Raw genomic sequence first — 26,717 nt, 5'->3', positions numbered from 1 at the left:
TATTTTCAGAGACACTTTAATTGACCTCAGAATAACTCAATACAGTCAATTAAAACTTACATAGAAAATCCTATCCTAATACCACATAAGAGAATCTGAAAGATTCTTTAAAATATCAATTAAACTTTTAGAAGTAGCCCTACCAAATTATGTATCACATTTATGACCATATTCCTTCACCAAGGAAATCATTATGTATCAAAAGAAACAGATATTCAGTCAATTAACTTGTTTGCTCCTTTAGGTGGCTACAACTTGATAAAAAAAGGCTGGAATAACACTTAGTTGGGGGGAAGGGTTTAGGACAGGATTCTACTTGGCCACCCCCCCCCCCCCACTCCACTTTCAAAGAGGTAGGGGGGAGAGAAGGCAAACTAAACTGTACCCTTGGACAAAAGATTCTTTCCCATTTCCCACTCAATTACCCCTACACAGAAATCCTTCCATTAAAAACTTTCCTGTCTTTCTTTTCCTTAAACAATTCCCAACCTTACAACCTTTCTAACTAGACTCTCCATTGCTAAAGTAGCAGAAAGCAGTGAGGGGTGAGGGGAGTGGAGGAGTATGTTTAATCTTCACCTTTGAAGACAAAAGATCTCCTTTCTCCCTAACCCACCCAACCTTTTTCCACATGCAAATTTTCCTTCTCCTAAATCAACTTCAAAACTATTAAGATTCACAATACAGTAGATTGCTAAATGACTCCATAAAACCAACATGTTCATCAGAGCTTTAAAGCATAATTTATAATGGTAACAAATTACCCAAAGTATTTCAGAAGGTAACATACTTTACCTAATTAGAGGCACAGGACCCCTTTTTTTAAAAAGTTAACAATTTAATAATTAATAAGCCATTTTAAGAAAAAATCTTATACTCAAAGATAACCAAATCTAGCCAGCTAGGCAACAGTAGAATTATTTCCCACAATTTAAAAAATGCCTACTTTTTTTTTTTTCCAGGTTTCAAAACAATTAGTATAAACTCCTTTGTCTCCCAGAGGCATTATCTATTCAGCCCAGCCCAGCCCAAGCTAAGCCTGGATTTTAAACTGCTTCCAGGAAAAACTCAACTGCCAGTTTTAAATAGCTAAGATTTTTCTGTTCTTTTTACTTACAAATTAGTACAACCAGTTAAAAAGTTTAAAACCACAAGCAATTTTTATACTAAGCACAGTTGCAATATTGAAATAACCAATTCTTAATCATTGTTCTTAAGCCTTTAGCAGAACTCTTTAACCAACAAAACAGACAAGTCACACAGAACACAGACATAATCTACACAATTACAACATTAAACACATGTAACCAGAGAGTGCCCCAAAAGGTGCTCAGAGTCAGATCAGACCAGATGTGTCTTAGAAGATACCCAAACCAGAGGGGATCATCCAGCATCCTGGAATGATAGGCTTCTCAGAATTTAATGCCCATCGGCATTTTATTATTCTGAGAATTTATAAACTAAACCAGACAGAAGAGGTAAACAGATCAGATTATGTCCTAAGACATCCAGACTAGTGGCCGAAATGGAGTATCCACCATCGGACATGGTTGTGGCTGAAAACTGCTCTCTTTCCCGAGACTCTGGAGAAATCCAGAGGGCTAGCCTCTCCAGGCCAAGAATCCAGATCTTCAAGCACACCAAGGCAGAGACCCGAAGGTCTCTAATCTCTAATCCTGCTTTCATTTTCTACTATCTTGCTGGGGCTTCCAATATGTAATGCAGGAGAAACTGAGTCAAGATAGAGATTAGAAAATTTAAAATTTTTTTTATTTGAAAGGGAGAGATTTACTGGGATCAAATGGATCCATGGTTTGGTCCCAGGATTGAATGAGACTATTTTTTCCAAGAATCCAGCATCAATGTGAGTTTTCAGTGACACACACACACACACACACACACACACACACACACACACACCCCTCACACACCCCTCAGCTACAGGGGTAAACTGAGGCAGGGGTGGAGTCAGAGCACTGAGAGTGGGAACAGTCCTATCAGTTTGGTTCTGACAGGGTAGGGGGAAGCAGGGGACATTCTGATAAATTGGGATTACAGAATAGGGAGAGGCACCAGACATTCTAAGATATAAGATCTATAGCCTATCAAACATTCTGATGTGTCATGATTAGGAGGGAGAGAGCTGGTGTTGCAGAATTGAGCATTACAATTAGGAACTGAGGCAGGACAATTAGGGAAATTGAGTCAGGACAATAAAAGGGAACTTTGACACAACAATACCAAATTCAATGTTTTTGTCTTTATCAGTAGCTAAGCAGCTGGGTGGTACAGTGCATAAGATGTTAGACACAGTAAGGGTTGAGTCAAAATCCTGCCTCAAATTTTTAATAACTTTTCTTCTCCCAATATTAGTCTCCTTGTCTGTGAAATAGGAATAATAAAAGCACCCACCTCATAGGAGTGTTGTGAAGATAAATGGTAAAGCACTTTGCAAACATTAAAGCATCATATAAGTGCTAGCTATACATATTATGTTGCATAATAATCTATATTATACACTTTTAATTGTTATTACTAACTACGTGGTATATGTTTCTTCTTTAATTTTTTCATAGCCACCTCAAATTCAGATGTATAGAGCAGAAATCATTATATTTCCCCAGAATGAACTTTTTATACAACTTCTGTCTTGTTGAAGATAGCATTATTTTATCTCCCAAATAACCTAAATTTATAAGTTTGATTCTGCCCTATCATTCACCTTCATCATATTATCCCTCCCATTGTTATAATCCTCTGTTCAACTGGTTGACAAGTCTTATTGACGCTTTGTTCAGAGGATGAATGACAATTTCTTTGTGTTGATCATTCTAGTGTTTTAATAATCATACTTAAGGAAGTTGTTTTTTCGATCCAACATAAATTCTTTGTGTTCTTGTTTAATTTTGTTTTCTTATGTTATTATCTCGGTGGATCTCTTTCATATGTGCATTTGTGCAATATGCAATACTTTTCTATTCTGCAGTCTCCCCTCCTATTAGAAGTATCTTGTTTTAGGTACTTGTTTCCAAAGATTTACATGGATCTAATTTTCATAAATGACACTAAGAGGGCAAAGTGGCATAGTAGATAAAGTACTAGATTTATAGTCAGAACTTGAGTTTAAAATTTGTTTCTAGTACTGTATGATTATAGGAAAGTCACTTAGCTTCTCTCAACTTCAGTTTTGTTATTTATAAAATGGAGCTAATAAATGTCTGGGGTATCTACCTATTTCAAGATGATGTTGTGAGATTCAAGTATGATTTATATGCTGCATGTTCCTAAAGTCTTAGAGTCTTAGTGGAGTTTTAAACTATTAAACCTCAGAACTGTTGTAATTCTTTTTTTTTTTTTTATAGCAAATCCTGTATATATAGCAGTTTGCAAATTTGAAAGAGATATAGAGAACTCAGCTAATACATTTCACAGCTGTTTTTGTGTAAATTCTCTTTTAGTTACTTAAATTTTTGTTCATCTTCAACTGATCCAAATATTTAACTTTTTATATTTCAAAGAGAGATTTCCCTTGTTTTTCTCAGATAGTTGTAAGTTAACAGTGACTTAAATGTCTTGAAGGAATTTCAAGGCATTCACACCTTCAGAGTACAGTTTTCTGACAAGGGCAGGATATAGAAATAATAACATCTTATTTTTTGTTGTACTTTCCTCTTAATTCCTATCTTCAGTTATTCTGGGTTTTCATGAGTTACATAAAATTCCTAAAATTTTATTTTCTGTTCTTATCACAGATCATATAAAATGGACATTTTATATTACATATATATATATCTAGTACAACAATCGCTTTATGTTACAAAAGAGAATATAAAATGGATTGTACTTAATTAAGCATTATATATAGCTGTCCATTTTTAATATATAGATTCAGCACGTAACTTTCAAAGCTCTTCTGCTTATCTATATCTGACCTATTCTCTTCTATACATTTAAAAAAAAAAAATTTAATAGAGCTCCTTTCCTTTTCTTTTTTTTTTCCCCTCTCTCTTTCACATATCTCCCTGTTGAAAAACAAAGATAACCAAAGCCCTGATGACAAATATATGTCATTAAGCAAAGCAAAGCCCCCTGTATAATATCTGAAAATGTGTCATTTCTACATTACTTTTCAGTCAGGATAATGGAAACCATCCTTCATTATCAGTATGTATACAATTCTTACTGTACTGTACTTTCTTTTTTTGTTCAACCTCAGTCACATTTATCTTTGTCTTCATTTTCTATATGTCTTTTGAAAAATTTGAGTTTATCAATATATCCTCTCTATAAACATACTAATATCTTTAGGCAGTTGTTTTTTTCTTTATTTTAAGAAAAAAAATTTGCTTCTGACATCAGAATATTTTTCTTCAGAGTTTCACATTGGGCTATTATTATATTCATTCCACTTATCCTTTTTCTGACCTCTTGGTAATCTGTTCTTAGAAAATCTTGAGCACACATTATACTATGCCTGATTTTTAAAAAAATCTTTCCCTATCTTTCCTCCTACAAATTATCATGAAGTTGTCCCCAAGGTTCCTGTCATTTTAAAAGTGCGGCCTTGTTTGTCAAAATCAGGTCAGTGACATATAAAATACTTTGCAAATCTTAAAGCACTATGTAAATATTAGCTATTACTGTTGTAAATTCTTTTTGCCTTTTGTTCAACCTTTTGTATTATAATCATTAATCTAAATCACTGCATTTGGATAGTTGAAGTTTCCCACATTTCCAATTTTTTGCTTTTATGCCAGATTTGTGATTTATCAAGCTTTTCATTTAATTCTTTTAGTGTAGCTGAAGTGTAGTGAACACCAACAAGAATTGCCAGTTTTTTTAACCTACTGGCACAAATGCTTTCTACCATTTTTTTTTTTCTTTTAAGACTCTAAAATCCCTCACAGGAGGGCGATACAAAGACAGAGAAACAGAGAGAAAGTATTAGTATTTTTTTGTTCTATTTCTTTATAAGTATTTAGCCTAGTATTGAAATAGGCTTTTAGCATGACATTGTAAGTATGTGATCCATTCTATTAAGCCCATCTAACATCCCCACAAATATGAAGATTTTATTTTATTATTAAATTAAAAATAACAATCATTAATTCCTCAATGTAGATATTCCAATTACAGCCCTTCTACATTTTATGGTTTTTGTCCAAATCCTCCTAGACATCCTCCAGAATATTCATGAATGGATGAATGAAAAAGTATTTTAAAATATTTCTATAAAGTACTATAATAAATGTCAGGGATACAAATACAAAAGTAAAGATACTCCCTGTCCCCAAAGAGCCTACAATCTCAGGAAAGAGAAAAGTAGTAAAGAAGAAAGTATAGGAAAAAAAAAAAAAGAAGAAAGTATAGGAGAAAGTATTCATAAAGGAGTATTTCATTAATAGAAAATTATAGAAATGGTAAGTGAAGACAAAAAATTTAGATTGGCTCATCCTTTCTAGTATTGATTTCGATTACCACTTCAAGATTAAAAAGAGGTAAGGCAACTGACAGTAGAGGAGATGGGAAGTAATATGACATTTGATTGGATGAAAAACATATCTTCCTATGGCTAACGTGGTGATTAAATTAACAAGAATTTTTTGAATGCTTGCTTTGTTTAAGATACTTTGCTAGGCCCTAGAAATAGGAAGAAATCAAGTAGTCTCTGTGCTCAAGAACCTATGGAGAGATGGGGGAGTGGAAGAAAAGAAGAGCAACATGAACATAGATGAATAAATATAAAATGATTGAAGGTGGTAATAGGCTGAGTATTAAGGGACCAGCAATGACCTCAGGTAGGGCAGGACACTTAACACCAAGGAGTTCTGGTAGTCAAAAATGAAAAGGGAGAACATCTCATGGAGAGGCACAGGCTAAACCTCATGAGGACTACCTGAGAGACAATAGGCAAAACCTCTTATGATGGCATAGGTCCAGGTTATTTCATGCCACATAGAGATATTTGTATTTAGTAGTGCTAGGCAAATGATCTCAGTATCTATCCCCCAAGAGAAAGTGGAACGTATTTTGAGAGGTTACAATACAGATGACTACAACCAACCTAGAATTAGGGATGGGATCTGTGATGTCAGCAAATTATTGCCTATAGGCTAAATGTGGCGATCTATTTTTTGTACATCTCTCAAACTAAGAATGGTTTTTGAATTTTAAAAAATGCAATAAAGTTATATTCAAATGGAAAGAGATCCCTATAGGCCTCATGTTGACTTAGAAAACCTTAAATTAACGTGTGTGTGTGTGTGTGTGTGTGTGTGTGTGTGTATATAATTTTTTTTTTAAGTTTCCCAATTTTATATTAATTTGATTCTGCCACTTAGGCGCTTTGATGGAATTTGTGTATTGGGGGGGGGGGTGCCGGTCAAGGAGTTTAGCAGTTAAATGTTAAATGATTTGCCTATGGTAATATAGTTATTATTTTTCAAAGTCAGGACTTGAACATAGGTTGGTTTACTGGTCTTCAAGGCTTCTTCTTTACTACAACACATTGTCTCTCATAACCAACACATTGGACAGTATTCATCTAAATGTGTGTTCTTTAAAATAGGATTCGATGTTCTCAATTTAGCTCTCCCATTGCACAAAACATTTTTGGACTTTTCTTTTGGAATCATTCTCAGAGCTAGCTTATCAGTCATATTCTAAAATCAGCCTCACAAATTCAGTCACCCCTCATTTTAGACTAAAATAATATCACCCAACTAGATGACCAATTTTATTCATAGCAATTGCCTCAGAAGGTGACTCACTGATTTATAAAAACCTAATACATCTTTGAAAAATAAAATGTTGCTACTATTCAGAATATCCAAAGGACAAATTGTAGCCTCCTAAGAGTAGTACATTGAAGGAGCAAATACTTATTTCAATACATAAAATTTTATGTTTGCTAAAATGTTAATCATATTGCAATTTAGTCATACCACATATTTTCCATTCTTATCTGGTAACAGATTCTTTATAAATGGTGTTTATAATAGCTGGGTTCTCAAGAACTACAGATTTCTCTATACTTTTAACATTCATTAGTACTTTTTAAAAGAGTAGTTCAAAGGTGGTAACAATTTTTTAAAAATAATTATAACTTTTTATTGACAGAACCCATGCCTGGGTAATTTTTTTACAACATTATCCCTTGCACTCACTTCTGTTTCGACTTTTCCCCTCCTTCCACTCCCCCCTCCCCCAGATGTCAAGCAGTCCTATACATATTAAATATGTTATAGTATATCCTAGATACAATATATGTGTGCAGAACCGAACTATAATATCCTATAGTAGTTAATGATAATTTATGATAATACAGTTTACAGTAGTGAATGGCAGTTTGTAGCCTTGAGTTGAGCTTAATTACTGTTTACATATGTTTTAGTACCTAGTTCTCTTGTTGCACAGGAAGAATTGGGAAGAAAAACAAAAATGAAAATAATTTACATTCATTTCCCAGTGTTCTTTGGGTGTAGCTGCTTCTGTCCTGTCCATCACTGATCAATTGAAACTGAGTTAGATCTTCTCTTTGTTGAAGAAATCCACTTTCATCAGAATATATCCTCATACAGTATCATTGTTGAAGTATATAATGATCTCCTGGTTCTGCTCATTTCACTCAACATCAGTTCATCTAAGTCTCTCCAAGCCTCTCTGTATTCATCCTACTGGTCACATCTTACAGAGCAATAATATTCCATAACATTCATATACCACAATTTATCCAACCATTCTCCAATTGATGAGCATCCATTCTTCAGTATCTCTTTGGAGTAAAAGCCCAGTAGTAGCACTGCTGGATCAAAGGGCACGCACAGTTTGATAACTTTTTGGGCATAATTCCAGATTGCTCTCCAGAATGGTTGGATCCGTTCACAATTCTACCAATAATGCATCAGTGTCCCAGTTTTCCTGCATCCCCTCCAACATTCATCATTATTTTTTCCTGTCATCTTAGCCAATCTGACAGGTGTGTAGTGGTATCTTAGAGTTGTCTTAATTTGCATTTCTCTGATCAATAGTGATTTGGAACACTCATATGAATGGAACTAGTTTCAATTTCATCATCTGAAAATTGGTCTGTTCATATAAAGATGGTAACAATTTAAAAAGACATTTTAATCATTATGTTACCATAACAATGCTCCTTGATTTTGAATTACCAGAACTCCTGAAATGAAATCATCTGTATGAGCCTATAGAATGAAGCTTTGTTTTGTTTCTAAACTAGTATAGGACCATTATACAAGGCCTATGCCAATCTTCACCTCCATCCCCTAACTCTTATGTGACAATTCGTTTTGTTTCTTTAAAATTTTTACATTGTAATTCAGTGATCGCTTGATAACCAACAGCCCCAAATTATGTGCTTTACTTTATCTTCGTCATGCCACATCTGAAGTAGTGTTTTCAGTTGTGAGAGCCACATTTTAGGAAAGATATTGAAGAATTGGAGTGTTATGACAATGTTTCTTTTTATGTTGTATCTTTATCAATAACCAATAACTTTAAACTTCTATTTTATTGTCATATTTCATTTAAAGTGCTGCAAAAACTCTACAATGCATCATAGGTACATTTGGGACTTATAAACAACATCGCATATTAAGTAAGAGAGAACCTAGCAGTATGATGTACATATATTGAATTCTATTAATAATGAGTAAATAGAATCTGATTTGCATTTCTCTTCAAGCTATCTTCTTCTAGAAGTTGCCACATTCACAACATCTAAAGCAAGAGTTCTTAATCTTTTTTTGTGTCATAGAGCCCGAGGATAGGTTAATGAAACTTTTGGCCTTCTACTCAGAATCATGTTTTTAAATATAATAAAATAAACCTAGAATTAAAAAGAAAAACATTATATTGAAGTACAGTTATGGGAATTTATTTATTTTTTTAATTCAACAGCAATTTAAAACCTCTTTTTTAGAGTATCCCTTGTAATGAAATGAATGAATCTGTTGACATTTTACTAAATACTTAAGAGTTAGCAAAATTTCCCTTCTGGGGGCCTTATTTTATTGCCTTTTAAATATAAAGAATTGTTTTGCTTATCATTTTAAGAATTATTTTTATAAATTATCCACATTCTATCCTTTTTAAATAGTGCAAGTCAATAGTATTTTTCTTTACTTTAGGGTGTAATAACAAGCTCTCATGAAAAACTGGATGAATATATTTATCAATTTCTACCTCACTATCTATCAACATATACACTTCAATAATAGTGACTTCTGCCTCCTTGATATATGTTGTGAAATAATGCCATTTTGCTTTTACCAGTATAAGGGATTTCTGTAATACTCCCTCTGAATTATATGTATTGATAGGTAATTTTCTGCTGTTTCATTCTTCTTGTTAAGCCTAGTATTTTGATGTTGTGATAAAAATTTATACCTGCTTCCACCTTGAAAAATAAATTGTAAATATGTATCTACTTTCTTACAACAATTAAGAAATAATTCTATTATTAGAGAAAAATATGTAGATTTTCTTGCTTTTGCTTTACATAAAATGAGTTAGTTACTTATATTAATTATTATATCCATGTCAGTTGCCAACTTCATATTTTGGAATTAGCAGATTTATTATTTTTCTTCTTTATTGTATTGAAAAAACAAGTGGCAGAGATATTAAGGTACTTAATAGTCATATTGGAATTTCTTTTTTAATCCACGTGTAAATAACACCATGAAAAAGATTTCTTTGAAAAGAAATATACTGCTATGCTTGCATTGTATATGTGCACTCCCTACCCCTAAAAATAGCACCAATGAGATACTATACTTTAAGTTTTTATATAGTCATAGTATTAGAAGAGTACAAAGAAGGATGCACCTTTTGAAATAAAGGATACATGGAAAAAGTGGATTAAAAAAACCCTGAAAATTCAGCATAACAAAAACCAGCTACCAGATGTTATCATCACATGTCCTGTTTGATACCAGTACCAGGGAGAAAACTATTCATATCAAAGAAGAGTTAGGAATTAGGGTGGATGAGATAGTGATACTGAACGATAGAGAAAAGGCAGAACTAGTTAAATCTGATGCTTTTGTCTTTCCCAAGGAGAATTATTCTTGAGCTGGAAAGGATAGAAAGTAACTGTCTCAATGGGAGTTGAAAATGCAGATGAGAAAGCTTGGTAACTTGATGATTTCAAGTCACTAGGTCTAGATGACCTACTTGGTTCTTAAAAGTCAGGCAAATACAAATGTCCTAATTTTCAAAAAAGAATTATGAATGGAGTTTACAAACTATAGGCCAGCTTAGCTTCATCAAGCACAGGTCAAACCAGTTTAACCTCATTTCTTTCTTTCTTTTTTTCTTTTTTCCTTTTTTTGACAAGCTCATTAGTCTAGACTATTAAATAAGGGAAATATAACTAATTTACCTTGATTTTGGAAAAAGCTAAGACATTTTCTCATCCTGTCCTTTTTGACAAGATAAATAAATGTGAACTAGATAATAATATATTTAAGTGAATTTGGAATTCACAAATAGATCCAAAGAGAAGTCTTTAGAAGAGTACTTTAGGAAGCAGTCCTTGGCCCTATGTTGTTCATTATTTTTATCAGCGACCACAGATTTTGTCAAGATAAGGCAGCTAACTAGTTTGATGAACAATGCTACAAAAATTTTTGACAGGCTGTATCATTGAATTAGTTTTAATAAAAATTCAGAAGAAAAAAAAAAGTTAACTCCTACATCCTGGGAGTCAGAAATCGAAACTCTCAGAATACAATTGACTAAGACATGACTAAACAACTTTTGTGAAGGGATCGGGGATATTTTGCTCATTATGAGGTAATAATAAAACCTAACAACCAAAATAACTAATATGACTTACATTGACTTAAGAGAGATAGTGTCCACAATGCAGGGAGATGTTAGAGCAAATTCCCTAGTCATACTAATATCCCTAATATTGACTTTACTTCTAGGAGACAATTTTGGCAAGGCCTTTTTATAGGGGAAGGCAACCAAAATAACAAGAGATTAAGAGACTATTCTAGTCACCATATGATTGGAAGAATTACAAGTACATTGGTTAGCATGACAAAAAGATTTGAGTTTGGTGGACTTGGTGAGTATCTTCAAGTCATATGAAAAGGGATCAGACATGTTCAGCTTGTTCCTAAAAAAGCCCCCAAATAAGAGCAACATATAGAAATTGCAGGGAGACAGATTTTCTCTCCTTGTCATGTAAAGCTTCCTGACAGTTGTTTTGGGAAAGAAAGAGTAGTATCATGCCTCTCACAAGAAGTCTCCAGACAAAGGCTCTGTGATCAGTTCTTGAGAATATCATGAAAGGCATTTTAAGGTCAATTTTATTTTAGACTAATTAACTTCTCTGGTTTTTGTCCACTCTCCTAATTCCATCATACACATAACCATATAGCATAGTAATTGCTAATATATTTAGCAACCATTCAGAATTTCTTGTTGTCTTTTTCTTTTTTTTTTCAACTGTATTTAGGAAGAATGGTAGATGCCAATTAAGTCTTCTTTTTTTCCCCTGAGAATGTCCCAGAATCTTGAATACTTTAACAGTTGCTGAACTTATCTTTTGATCTTTTCTAAATGATGCTTCAGTAAAACTGGTTGTCATATTTGTTCAAAACCATTTATTCGTTTCCTTTTTTACACTGAAGTAGAAATATCTCAACTCTACTGCTGAACATTTTATTTGTAGAACTCTTTAAATTTCACTAAGATTGGATAGGAATTAATGTTACTTGGAATATATTATTCTGAGTGTCAGTTGTGGTTTAGTTTTGCTTATCAAAATCTTTAACTTCAAAGGAATATCCATGTATATTTGTTTGTCTTCCTCTTGCATGGATTTAGAATTAGCATATTTCTTAACAAATATCTATTGAACACCTACTATGTGAAGAACAATCTTGCCAGACTCTGGACCATTAATTTTCCATTTAAAAGGGGGTATATTTTTCTTTATTCTTTTCTGTCCTATTTGTAAAAATTTTAATATGTGAAACACTACAATGATTAGGGACTGAAAAAGCCTAGAGCAGGCACTAGCATAAGATCAAATCCCAGGGGATCCCTGAACTATTACAGAATATGTGAAAGTGTGCCATTTGGGGGTAGCTAGATGGCGCACTGGTTAGAGCACCAGCCCTGAAGTCAGGAGGACCTGAGCTCAAATCTGGCCTCAGGCACTTAAAACTTCCTGGCTGTGTGACCCTGAGCAAGTTGCTTACCCCAATTGCCTGAGAGAGGGAGAGGGAGAAGGAGAAAAATAGAAAATGTGCCATTTGATAACTCAAGTCCAAATCAGAGGGGTTGCTGGGTGGGGAGAGAGGAGGGGGGATTTACACAAAATAGTCATAGAGAAGAACAAAGCCATTAGCATTTCCTAGCTATGATATTGAGCACACTGACTATGTGACTTTCCAGGAATGGAGCAGGATTTTAGTTATATCATTCAACTCAAGGTAGAAGCCTGTAATGGAATAATCAAGGCAGGAATCTGAGACCAAAGGGGAATGAATATACGCTTCAGTAACTCTCAATCTCTAAAGCCTCACAACAGCATAATACTGGCTGAATCCAGAAGTAGTCTACTGAAATGCCCTAAGAGGGACAAGCTGACAGGCCCAAACCTGGATCAAGAGCTTGTGGAGTGGAAAACCAGGATCACTGAGAGCACTGAAAACTTGTAGGCCCACAACTTAAGTGTGAAAATAGAAGAATAATACAAAAGAACAGAATTTTAGGTCACTCATCATAGCCCAATATTAAAATAAAGTCCAAAGTTAAGAAATAGGCTAGAAGAATGATCAAATAAGCAAAACAAATAAAAAAGGATCCTACCATAATTAGCTGTTATTGCAGCAAGGAAGCTCAGGCTAGAAACCCCTAAGAATAATTAGAATCTCCAAACCAAGCCTCAAAGGAAAAATGAAGCTTGGACCATAAGTCCAAGCAGAATTCCCAGAAGAATTAAAGCAAGAGTTTTTTAATAAAGGACCAGGAAATTATTTTTAAAAACAAAATGAAAGCAATAAAAGAAAAATAGGGGAGAATGAGAGGTATGAATGAAAAATGAAGAGAATCAATAACTTGGAACAATAAGTATAAAACTTTTCCCTAAGAAAATAATTCCTTGAAAATTAGAATTGATCAAATAAAAACTAATAACGAGAAATTAAGAAATATTAAAGAAAAGACAAAATATAAATGTAAAATACCTCATAATAAAAACAAATGATCTACTAAACAGACCAAAGAAATATGATTTAAGAATCATTGGACTACTTGAAAACCACGAGTCCCTTCCCCCCTTCCAAAATTTAAATTTAAAATCAAGAATAATTTACCCAAGAAAATTGAATCTCATCTTATAGAAGGAAAAAAAAAAACAGTATTAATGAACTAGAGGATTTCTAGACATTCCTGATGAAAAGGCTAGAGTTATGTAGAAACTTCGACATATAAACAAAAGAATCTAGAGAAGCATTAAAAAGTAACCATAAGTGAGTAATCACAAAGAAGTAAACAAGGTTAAAGTGTTTATATTTTATACAATAATAAAAATATTATTAGAAGAGATAAGTTGTTTTATTGAGCTAAATGTCAAAACATAGTGTCGTCTTATTAAACACCAAAAAAAACTGGATTACCCAAATAGCCGGAATAGACAGTAATCTTTAACGTTTGAATGACATATATTCTAAATGTTATCTTGAGTATGAAACTTTATGGTAAATTATCTGTAATAAAAATTTTGGCATAAGTATGTGAATTAAGATCATCTGAAAGTAGAAGCTTGGTAATTTTTTCTTCCTTAACATTTATAAATAACCACTCTTTTTCTTCTTTCTCTTTACTTTTGCTTGCTTTCTTAGGAGGGAAAAACCATGTTAGGGAGGGAATCTTAGAAGTGGTAATGAATGGAAAAACAGACTATAACTGAAGAAACTAGACAAATCTTACTTTAGAAGATTTATATGAATCTTCTCTATACAGCATAGTATATACATGTACATGTATGTGTGTATATGTATACATATGTAAATACACATGTACACATACAGCTCACATTTATATATTTATTTAAATTTGTACATTTTAAATGTTTCTGAGTACCATAATTTTAAGAAAGGTGTTGATAATCAGGTAATGTTTAGAAGAGGACAGCCAAGATATCTTGCACAGTGAAGGGCCTTGAATCTTTGTCATGGTAATTACTTAAAAATACTGGAAATGTTTAATCTGGAGGAGAGAAAACTCAAAGACGACATGATGGAAGTTTGCAAGAGGCCAGTTTAATATTGGTGTCAAGAAAAGTTTCTAATCAAAACTGTCAGAAGTAGAATAGGTGCCTAGAGAGGTGCTGGGCTCCACTTCCATGGACATTTTCAAGCAGAGGTGAGATGGCTGCTTTTTGGATATGTGATAGAAATAGTTCTTTTCATTTATACATTGGATTATATATCTGTTGAATTCCCTTCTAAACCTTAAATTCTGTGAACTCTTTGTTTCTCAATCCCTCTAATTGTTTCTTGTTCATTTCCTACTTCAGAATTGCTGTAGACACTAGTGTGTTTTTTTTCCCCCTTAAAAAGAGATTATTTACTTTAGGCCTAGTCTTGGTAAAATGGGATGATGATGATTATGACAATGACATTCTGGCATTTATGTAGTGCTTCTAAGTTTTATGTAGAACTTCATATAAGTTACTTTATTTTTCTTTACAAGAGCCCTGTGAAATAGATGCTGTTATTTTTGCAGATGAAAAAATGGAAACTTAGAATTCAATTCAGGTTCATACACCCAATAAGTATATGACTCAGGATTTGAACCCAGGCCTTGTTCCTAGTACAATACTCTAAACTCTGTAGTGTGATGCCTTTCATACTGGCAAGATATGATGTCATCTATTGAGAATGAGGTGTTGGGTATGTGATTTTATGATGAGAGGCCTTGAACAATCTAATGGAAAACTTTCTCTAGAAGAAATATTTGGAAAAATCACCAACACAGATTGAAACCTATATATAACCTATAAACTTACTTGAGGCTCAAAGAGATTGTGACCTACTATTATTCATCAGTATTAAGTACCAAAGGGGATTTTGAACCACAGTTTGAGAAGATCTTTGAATTATAGATTTACATCTGAAAGAGACCTTATTAGAGGGCATCTACTTCAATTCCTTCATTTGATAAATGAGGAAATTAATATTCAAGAGGTTGTGCTATTTCCCAATCCAGCATTTAGTCCACTGCTCCTTCTTCCTCATAGACGTCAATAAGAGACAAATATAAAATCTTTTATAAGGAAATGAAGCTTTAGAATGAGTTTTTAATTTTTTTGAAGTTTATTATGTTCCTAATTTTTATTAGAAAATAAAGTATAATTTGTTTTTTAAATTTATTTATTATGTCATTTGATTCTATTTCCTATCCTCCTTGACTTTGTCTGAAAACCTATTTAAATTGTATGGAAAAGGGATAGATTTAATATGACTATTTTTTCATGCTTTTATTGAAAAAGACTCAAAGATATCAGTAATGTGCTTCCAGAAGTCACTAAATAGAATCGATCAAAGAATACTTTGTTTTTATTCACTAACTGCAATTCCATTCTTTAGAAATTTTTTTTCGTATTGAGGAATAAACGAAGACTTTATCTCTACATATCTCTACGAAATGAAAATTTAGAATTGTTGTTTAAATTCCATTTGTAATTTTGTATCATGGATATTGAGGCAATTTGAACATATTACATAGCTATTCCTAATATCAAAAGAAGGCTCCTCACTTATTTACCTTATACCTCCTTATTACTTACTGCTCATTTGCTTTAAAATCTGAAATTAAAATTTTAATGTTTGGAACAGATTATAGTTTAATTACTGCATGTAAATCATTTCACATTTTGTCAATTTTAAATGAATTTGTCTAGACAGAAAATAGAGATAAAAATAATTAAGCCAAAAAATTAAAGCGAACTAACATGCTAGTCAGTTTGTTTTAGATTTAAGGTCATTATTAATATGTTATAATTAGTCCACAGATTTTTTTTAGACTAAACCTCTCAAATGAAAACACAAATTGAATTAAGATATTCATTCTGATATTGTGAATTAAATAATTGTGCAACATCTTTAAAGATATGGCCAATGTATGTCATTCTCTGTGAACAAAAGAATGTCTTCAAGTGAATCATATAACCAGGTTTTTTATGAATTGTTTCTAAATGATCTGAATCTGAATTGTGGTATTATGAATAGAAGTATAAAGTCAATAAGAAGTGATTTTTTAAAAATTCAGGTTAGCCAATATTTACTTGGCAATAAAAAAAATGTAAAATTCTCTGATATTTTACACATTAAGGAAAGATTGCATATGAACTTTATACTACATAGTATTTAAACTTATATTAATAGCTAATTAAGAGCTAATGTTATGAAAATTACATGAACGAGATACTTTGGCCATTGATTTCATTTTGATTTTTATAACCCATGTGTCACTCAGAGTTTCATTCTATAGAGTTCTAATGCTATACACAAAAGGTCTAGTTTAAATTGCTCTTAAAAAAAAAAGCAGATATGAAGTAATCCTACATTTCTTTTTAATAAAGAATATAAGACTCTAATGCATTTTTCTTTTTGATTGATCATAGCTATTATTGAAACAGCAAGTAACATGTGACTTAGTACTGTAATTTAGTTTGAAAAAAATGAGTTCTGAATTATATCTAGGCTGAGAAGTTTCTCTGTCTCCATTCTCTAGAATATCTTTTTGTGCTTTTTTTTATGAACTACTTCTTAACATAATGATATCTTTTCCCATTGGAAATGGAAGTGTAAACACTGACCCAAATGAAAAGTGAAGGATAATTTTTGTATTCCTTATCCCCCCAATAAGGGAGACAAAACCTAGGTTATAGAATGTTTTGTAAATTCTCTTCTCACAGGAAAGTAGTTTTTTGTCTGATTTTTAAAGTATCATTTTCTCATTCTTGATGTTATATATAGAAAACTTTTTTTGTAGAATAAAATCATAAAAATGAGAGCAATAAAAGGAAGATTTTTAAAAAAATCATTCTACCTGAAAATGTGCCAGGGTGTCAGGGTTGGGTCATGCCCAAAGGGATGAGAATTCATGAATATGATTATTTCAGATTTAATATTAATATCAACATCATCCCCACTATTTAGTTTGTTGAAAATAAAGAAAAAATAATTCTTGGGATCATGAAGTATAAATTATAAATAGATCTTTATGTGTTTAGTGATTTTATAGTTTAAAAAAAATCTAATTTTTAGCCTATTCTGCCTCATGCTTGAAACCATACTGACACAACCAATAATAAATCAACTTTTCATTTTGAATTACTCTTGCTCTAGTTCAGAACTATTTGTAGTCATATTTCCTGTGACTGTTAGCTATAGACAAATGGTTTTTTTAAAAACTTGGGACATCAGATGTCTACTATTAATATAGGACATTTTCTTTTCTCAGTTTTTTATATTAAGCCATTGTTCTCATTCATTTTTTAAATTCTATATGTTTCCTGTTACATTTATTCCAAAGAATGTATTCCCTAATAACTCTGACTGCTTGAAGATATACTGCATTTAATCATACTAAGGAGTAATCCCTTAATCTATAATTCTAGCGATAATTTAATGGAAGAGAGATGGAAATTTTTGGAAGTTACAAATCTATTTGCTTACCTATATTAATCTCCAAAAACCCGGTTTATGATAATACATTAAGGATTGTAAGTACTGTTAGATTGAACAGTAGTGTTCCTGTATGTTGACAGATTTTCCCTGCTTCAAAAAGAGCATTGAATTTTAATTTAAAACCCTTTAATTATGTTGTAAGAATACCCTGCACTAAATTTAAGTATTTAATTGATATCATCATTTAACAACATATATTTAATAGATCTAGAACAATAAGTCACAGTGATAGTTTTTTAAAAAATAATTTAAAATAGAATATTTCAACTAGAAATACCCTACAATGTTCATAGCATATTTTTTGTTAACCATATGTCTTGTATCATGTAAATACTACCTTTATCTGGCCATTATAAGTCCTGAAATAATTCTCAGGCTCATTACCTTTTAATGCACGCTGTGGAAAAATGAACAAAGACATTTTGAGAGACAAAGTTATAATCCCTCAGAAATGTTTTCTGTCAGCCTAGAAGACTGTCTTTAATGGAATGCTATATATGTCCTATCCTGATTCTTTTCAACATTGTAATGAATTACTTGTATGGCACTTAATATTTCATTTCAATAAATTGGTGATCTCAACATATAAGTATACCCTCCAGTGGTGAAGTTTTCAATGTAGCCACATCTTGTCACCCATGAATGTTGCAAGCTAGGCATTTTTGCATTTTGTGGATTCTAATGTAATAATGTTCAGGCTGTAAATCTATTATTCCTTGTTTTCAGTACATGATCAGACCACTTTCTTTTTTCAGTTACACATTTTACTGAATATTATTTTTCTACCTCTTTTTGTGAATACATCATCTTTCTCCATTACGCTCAGTCACCTGTAGTTTTTATTTTTCAGAGATTTTGATGTCCTGAAATCCAAAATCATATAATATCACTGGGAAACTATTTTTTGTTTATTAAAAAAGATAGGCTTTTTAATTTAATTTTTTAAAATAAAGCTTGATTTTATTAAAAAATATTGTACAAAAGAAGTTTAAAATTATTGCACAGTTCCCTAAAGGCAGCCTAATTTTTCTTATCAACTCTGATGCTAACTTATTGTAAAGCTGCATTATTTGACTCAAGCATGCATACCAACTACATACCATCATTTGAATGCTAGGAATTTTTTATCCTAAATGCTTTTCTGCATGGATCATTAGATTGATCTTTTTAAAAAAGTAACCATGAATTCCATTAAAAAGGCAATATTCAAAAGATTGATAATAATAATATTAGCTAACACATATCACATGTTAAGATTTACAAGGTGTTAAGTGTATGCTGACACATTTGAACCTCCCAACAATTAGCTCCATTTTACAGATAGGAAACTTAGACACAGAGAAATTGACTTACTTAGGATCACATAGCTACCTAAGTCTCTAAGTCAGGATTTGAATTTGAGTCTTCTTGACTCCAACAGTTACACTGAACCATCTATCTGTTTCTGATACTCAGGAGATATCCACAAATGATTTACTGATACAGTCAGGAATGTCCACAAATAGGAGCATGCAAAAAAATCTCACTTTTTATACTAAATAGTTTTCTACAGTAGATCCTGGCTTTGTGGTTTTTCTGAAAGATACATCAAATACAAGAGTCTACTGTATTTTTAATTAATATTTTTATTGTTTATTAGCTTTTCTTAAGCATTTGCTTCAATAGAATAAAAAATGCACAGATGGCATCCTTATTTGTAGATAACACAAAGCTAGGAGTAACTAGCACATACAACAGAATTAGTATGTAAAATTTTTCTTAAGGCTGAAATAGTGAGTTGAAACAAATAACATGAAATTAAATAAAGACAAATGTGAATCTCAACCTTAATAACAACAGCCAAAAAACTAATATGTTCTTAGTTTGAAATAATAGAAATATACTGCACAGAACTTTATAATGTTTTGCTCATTATACACTTGTAATACTGTATCCATCTCTTGAGTGCCACATTTTCAAAGATAAACTGGAGCATATTCAGAAGAGGGTAGCATAGAGGTTGATGGGATTTAAAACCAGAATCTGTGAGTATAAATTGAAAGAATTGACAATATTTGACCTATAGTAAAGGAAACTTACATGTATGTGGTAGCCTAAAAATATTTGATGGGCTATCATGTGTCCATGTGTGCTTAGTACCAGAGGGTTATGCTAGGAGTTGCAATTGGAAAAAAGATTTAAGTATAAATAAAAACTTTTTGACAATGAAAATGAAATGGGAGATCTGAGAGAAGGTTACCCATTTCTGGAAGTCTTTATATTTATCAGGAGCATTATAAATGGATTGACTAGATAAATTTTGTGGTTCCTGCTAATTATATACTTCTATTATTCTATGTATTTTCTCTTAAAAGTTTTAAATTTTTAGAATTCAAGTAACTATTTAATTGAATCCAAATTCCAGAATCTTTCATCAGACTGCAGAGAAGTTGGGGTAAAAGGAGACAGTATTGGAGAAATGGGGCCTAGAAGATAGCATAATTAGATGGGTTTAGACTGAACAAATGACCAAATCCAAAAGGAGTGTTGTCATTAATCGTTCAATGCCAGCATGAAAAAATAACAGCCAGCATTTCTGTGACATTCAAAGTGCTTTGCAGAGGTCTCATTTATTTTTTTTTAATAGTAACCCAGAGCAATATTATTCCTGTTTTTACAGATGAACAAACTGAAATAGATAGAAGCTAATTGATTTGTCCACAGTCATACCTCTGGTGATTTTTGGAAGCTGGATTTGGCGCAAGTTTTCTTGACTCTTAGTCCTACATTTTATCCTCTGTGCCATCTAGTTTCTTTATAATTAGACTGGGGCCAATAAAGTGTCCCAAGCAATCTATGCTTGGCCCTATACTTAGTCCTGTGCCCTTTAATATTTTTTTGAGTAACTTAGATGAAGGTATAGATGGAATTCTTAGCAGATTTATTGGTGCTATAAAACTAGGAAAGATTAATTTTATAATAGATAATTATAATAATAATAACAACAATGATGATAGTATTGGCCACATTTGTATAGCACTTTAAGATTTGTTTGCTGCTTTACTCATTATCTAATTCATTCCCCACACTAAATCTGTGATCTAAGCATTATTATTATCCCCTTTTACAGATAAGGAAAATGAGGGATAGAGAGGTTATTGTGCCTACAGTTAGTTGTATTAGAGATAGGATTTGAATCAAGACCAAGTAACAAGTATGGCACTTACTATTTTTGGAAAATAATTCTAAAAATAATTTGATGTTGGAAGTGGAAGCTAAATCTCTTAATATGAAAATCAGATTCACAAATACAAAATGTGAAGAGGAATAATTTATTTGAAAACTATCTGGGCCATTTTAGTGGATTTCAAAATCAATTTGAAGAGCTAATTGTATTTTTTTAAATAACTTTTTATTGATAGAACCCATGCCAGGGTAATTTTTTTTTTACAGCATTATCCCTTGCATTCACTTCCGTTCTGATTTTTCTCTTCCCTCCATCCCCTCCCCTAGATGGCAAGCAGTCCTTTACATGTTGAATAGGTTACAGTATATCCTAGATACAATATATGTGTGCAGAACTGAACAGTTTTCTTGTTGCACAGGGAGAATTGAATTCAGAAAGTAGAAATAACCCGGTAAGAAAAACAAAAATGCAAGCAGTTTATATTCATTTCCCAGTGTTTTTCTTTGGGTGTAGCTGCTTCTGTCTATCTTTGATCTGAATTAACTCTCTTTATCGAAGAAATCCATTTCCATCAGAATATATCCTCAAACAGTATCGTTGTTGAGGTATATAATGATTTCCTGGTTCTGCTCGTTTCACTTAGCATCAGTTCATGTAAGTCTCGCCAATCCTCTCTGTATTCATCCTGCTGGTCATTTCTTACAGAACAATAATATTCCATAACATTCATATACCACAGTTTACTCAACCATTCTCCAATTGATGGGCATCCTTTCATTTTCCAGCTTCTAGCCTCTACAAACAGGGCTGCCACAAACATTTTGGCACATCCAGGTCCCTTTCCTTTCTTTAGTATCTCTTTGGGGTATAAGCCCAGTAGAAATACTGCTGGATCAAAGGGTATGCACAGTTTGATAACTTTTTGAGCATAGTTCCAAATTGAAGAGCTAATTGTAAATGGAAGCTAAGAAAAGTAATGTTGATTATGTGCAACATGAAAAAAGTCATGGCTTCCAAGAATAAGGAGATAATAGTTCTACTACTGTAGTCTACTGTATCTTGTTTTATTCCAATTAAATTTGCAGAATTTGTAGAATTGTTTTCAATTCTGCAAAGTATATGATTGTTATTGATTGATAAGCTGGAGAATGTCCAAAAAAAGACAGAAAGATAATAGTCCTTAAATTCATGCTTTATGATGATCAGTTGAAGGAACTTGCAGAATTGAGCCTTGAGGAAAAAAACAAACAAACAGGCAGGAAAGGATCTTATGAAACCTTGAATCCATTATCACTGAGAAGAAGGATTAGAAATTCCTAATACTTAGAGCTATCCAAAAAACGAAATTGGTTGCCTTAGGAAATGGTAGATTTTCTCCTTTCACCCCCATTGAAAGTTTTCAAGCAAAAACTGGGTGACTATTAATTAGGAGTATTGTGTGGCATTTTCTTTTTAGGTATAAGGTGCACTACGTGAATACTGAGTTCCTTTCAAATTCTTAAATTTTATAATTCTTTTCTTTTACATGATTCTGCTTCTTCGAGAATTTTACAACAATCATTAGTACTGTAAAAAAGAGGTTCCACCACGTATACAGTGATATAGACCACATTTACTATAGTCTCATTATCTCTCCCTCTCTTTGTAAGTCTCCCTTTTCAACTTTGGTTGAAATTTAATTACCCAAGTTGATTTATAAACCTGATCTTAAACAAACTGGTCCTTATTTTCTACTGAAGACCATTTTTAAAGACAAATTGTATTTTTTTCTTGATGAAAAGCTTTCCTGCTTTATTTTTTTCAAGAATATTTTGTTTTCTCCCAGTTCCATCTGCTTCAGTTTTTTTCATCTGTAAAAATGATGATAATAATAGTATCTATTGCCCTAGGTTGTTAAGAGGATAAATTGAAACATTTGTAATCCATATTAGTCATTTTGTTCCAAAAAACCCCCAAAATCTCAGAAAGAAGGAAGACAGAGAAACAGACTTTGCTTTAGGATGTATTCAGATAATATCAGTTCTTTCTCTGAAAGCAGATAATGAATTATCATGAGTTTTTTGGGATTGTCTTATATCATTCTACTGTAAGGAAAATCTAAAACATACACAATTCTTAATAGTACAAAATTGCTTTTTCTGGGTACAATGTTCTGGTTCTGTTCACTTTGCATCACTTCATTTAAGTCTTTTCAAGCTTTTCTGAAATCTTTCTGCATGTCATATTGGATAGCACAATATTATTCTCTTACAATCATCTGCCATAGTTTGTCCAGTCATTCCCCAATTGCTACGTATCCCTTTGATTTCCATTTCTTAGCCACCACAAAAAAAGGGGTACTGTGGGGTTTTTTTTTTTTTTGTGGTGGCAGGGAATGGAAATTGAATGAATGCCTAATAATTGAGGGATGGGTGAATAAGTTATGATATTTGAATGTAATGGAATAATATTGTTCTATGAAAAATGATGAACAGGCTCATTTTAGAAAAACCTGGAAAAACTTACATGAACTGATGCTGAGTGAAGTGAACAAAACCAGAATAACATTGTTCATAGTACCAGCAAGATTGTGTGATAATCAACTTTGATTTAGTAGTTCTCATGAATACAGTGATTTAAGACAATTCCAATAGGCTTGTGTTAAAGGTACAGAAATTCTAACTTTCACTTGGTATAGAAGCAAGTGTTCCTCTGAGTCAGAAAAAAGAGGATAAAAGGAATAGGTAAAATTGCTTTAAAAATGAGAAGAGGGAGGCATAGAAGAGAAGAATTGAGAAAATTCCATCTTTTAATCTCATAGTATTGTACCCATTTGTTCACATCAGTAATTGACGAAAGAATTGTAAGAATTGGAATTACAACCAAAGAAAGTCTAGAAATTTTTTTAATATTTTAAGTCATATAAACTTTTTAGTTGTAGAGTCTTTCAAATTTGGTTGTCTAGGTTAGAATTTTTTTTTTTTTAAAATAAACAAAGCAGGATTTTTAAAAGTACATAGATGATTTTGTTTTCCTTTTTCTATGATTTCATTATTCTTTTCATATTCTTCATTATATAACATATGAGTTTTATCTGACTAAATTCAACTCCATTGCAGAGAGCACAACTCCATTGCTCTGGCCACATTGTTTGAATGCCAAATGTATTAATTTACAGAGAACTTATATAGGGCAAGTGCTCACAAAGTGGTAAAAAAAAATGTGATCTAAAGACATTCTCAAGATTGCCATTGAACTGGTTATATGACATAGGAAACACTGGCACAGGATCATCCAGCATGGCATGTCCTCATCAGAGAAGGTGTGTTCTATGAGTGAAGCAGAATTTGAATTAGTTCAGAAGAAACGTGAAATATGTAAGGTTAGAGAATCTACCCCAAATGTTCATAGAAACTATTTGTATCTGATCTTAAGCAGAGCATTCCAAGCTCATATTAGTCTGATCAGTGACAGTTGGATACTTATAACTTGATTCTAACATAGTGGTGTCATTTTGGTCCTCTTTGAAAATGAAGAACCACAACCAATCAACAAAGAAAGATAGCCAAACAAGATTATGAAAGCAGGATCCAGCAGTTACTTGTTTGGTTACTTGTTTACATAGGAAATCAAAGAAAGGAAAGATTCAAAGATTACAAATATTTAACAATATTAACAATATTTTAACAAATTGTCTCTATTAGGATTGTACATATTTCTTTAATATTAGTAATTTTAAGAAAATTCTGTATTTAAAAATTCTTTTTACTCTTCTGGAATATTTCTTTACTAGAATATCTTATTTTTTAGTTAAAGTATACTATATTTAGGTTTTATTTCTAGCAGATGTTTTCTTTACTATTTTATTCTGAAATAACAATGATTCTTTTTCTAATTTTATCATGACATTAAAATTCCATCGATATTAGTTGTATTAAAGTACCTGTCCTTTTCAGAAATGTTGATAAGAAAATAATTATTTTTTAAATTGTAGGCTGCTTCCCCAGAATGTTGGCCTTCTTTATGTTGGAGGTTATGAAAGACCATTTGCACAAATTAAGGTATGATTTTTATTTTTCTTAATGGTTTCTTAGGCTTTTTAGAAGATATAATTTAGCTTTCCCCCCAATCAGACAAGTATTTAAAAAGTACCACAATAGCATGTTCTATAAAAGTATTGTGAAGAATGATGAATCTTTTGCTTATCTAAAAGGCATGTATGTTTTAACAAAATAAAAACTTTTTAGTGTTTTGAGCATTGTTATACATGCAATTGAAAACAGTTATAATTAGCTCATGGTTTTTAAAATACTAGGTAATATTCTTAAATTCTCTGGCCCTGAAATGATGGAATGGTTGTACTTTAATTACTTTGATAAAATAAGTAAACATGTATTTAATAAAATAATATAAGAAAATAACAAGTAAAAAGAAAACATTAGAAGAAGTTAAAAAAAATACCCTTTGATATTTATTGTGTCACCAGCAGAATATTTTTATGAAAAATGTAAAATTTTTCCCAGAAATGTTTGGTATTGTTAAAAGAATGCAATCTAGCAAACTTTCTTCCTCCTATTTAATTGTAAACCTCAACTCATCTTTTTTCACTATCAGTTCAATATTTGTATGTATGTGCATGCCTGTGTGTATGTGTGATATATTTTCACATACTGATAAACAAGCTCTATAGGTATGCTTCCTTCATCTTTTTTTCTTGTGAGGATACTTATGCTTTTTTTTTTTTTTTTTTTTTAAATGATTACAGTTCTCATTAGACAACTCCACATTATTCTGGGGATTGGTGCCAATAACCATGGTGACAACAAATATTATCTGCAAAGTGGGACAGTTGTATAAAACTTTATATTCCCTCTCATTGACTTATTCTTTACACTGAATCTCATTCATGTTCATAGAAAAGATCTTTAAGGGAGCATATCTCTTTTATACTTCACTTGATGTTAAGGTTCAGAGGACCAAGAATCTTAAATAACTATGATATATATAGGAGCTAGCTTATTAAAACATTTTGAGTTTTTAAGACAATGTTTTGCTTGATCATATGACATATGCTTTTTAAAAAAATCATCAAAAATAAACAGTGAGATTTTGTATTCTTTGCATTTAAATTTTTTATGGTAAAAGTTTTGTTTTACTAAGTAATATTTGAAAAAGCCTCCCTATTCCTTTCTAATATCTTCCTTAAGAATGCCTTTGATGAATGTTTTGATGAAAAATTATAAAGATTAGAAAGGAAGACTTATCCAAAACTGAAAAAAATGCATATAGTAAGTAAACTCGAGGCAAAGAGACAAAGCTATCAAAGAAATTTTAACTCATTATCTTTTCTATAAAACCTACCCATCTCATAAACTTCCCGGTATTAAGAATAGAACAGAAGATGAAAAACCACTAAATTTTTCTAGTCATCCAACTTCATAAGCTTGGAATTATTCTCTGCTCCTCTCATCATATCAAATAAATTGCCAAGTTTTATCTGTTTTGCCTCCCCCCCAAATTTTCCATTATATCTCTTTTTTTCTACATGGCCACTATCTCGGTTAAAGCCTTATGACATCTTTTCTGGATGATTATAATAATCAATTAATATGGTCTCCCTACAAAATACAAAATGAAATGGTAAGGAATGAAATACAATTTAGGATATATAGTGGAAAATTTCTCTCGAGAACTATAAGTCCTAAAAATTAACAGAAATCAGCAATGCAATTTGACAAATATTAAAGCGAAATCACAGAATTGAAAAATTAAAAGAACATTTAAAAATCATATTACCAAAAAAAGACCACAAACAATTGAACTTGAAAGCA

The 26,717-nt window shown here is 31.9% G+C and overlaps 1 protein-coding gene across 2 annotated transcripts in view; it reads left to right on the top strand.

Moving 5' to 3' along the window:
- The window catches only part of RNGTT (RNA guanylyltransferase and 5'-phosphatase), a 320,433-nt gene that overhangs the window by 227,838 nt on the left and 65,878 nt on the right, over positions 1 to 26,717 (top strand). For both annotated transcript variants that reach the window (XM_051997380.1, XM_051997381.1), the window contains one exon: positions 24,881 to 24,947. In XM_051997380.1, coding sequence (XP_051853340.1) covers positions 24,881 to 24,947 — 67 coding nt within the window. The remainder of the gene's footprint in view (positions 1 to 24,880; positions 24,948 to 26,717) is intronic.

The sequence above is a fragment of the Antechinus flavipes genome, chromosome 4 (genome assembly GCF_016432865.1).
Source record: "Antechinus flavipes isolate AdamAnt ecotype Samford, QLD, Australia chromosome 4, AdamAnt_v2, whole genome shotgun sequence".
Lineage (NCBI taxonomy): Eukaryota > Metazoa > Chordata > Mammalia > Dasyuromorphia > Dasyuridae > Antechinus > Antechinus flavipes.
This window is presented reverse-complemented; position numbering and strand designations above follow the sequence as displayed.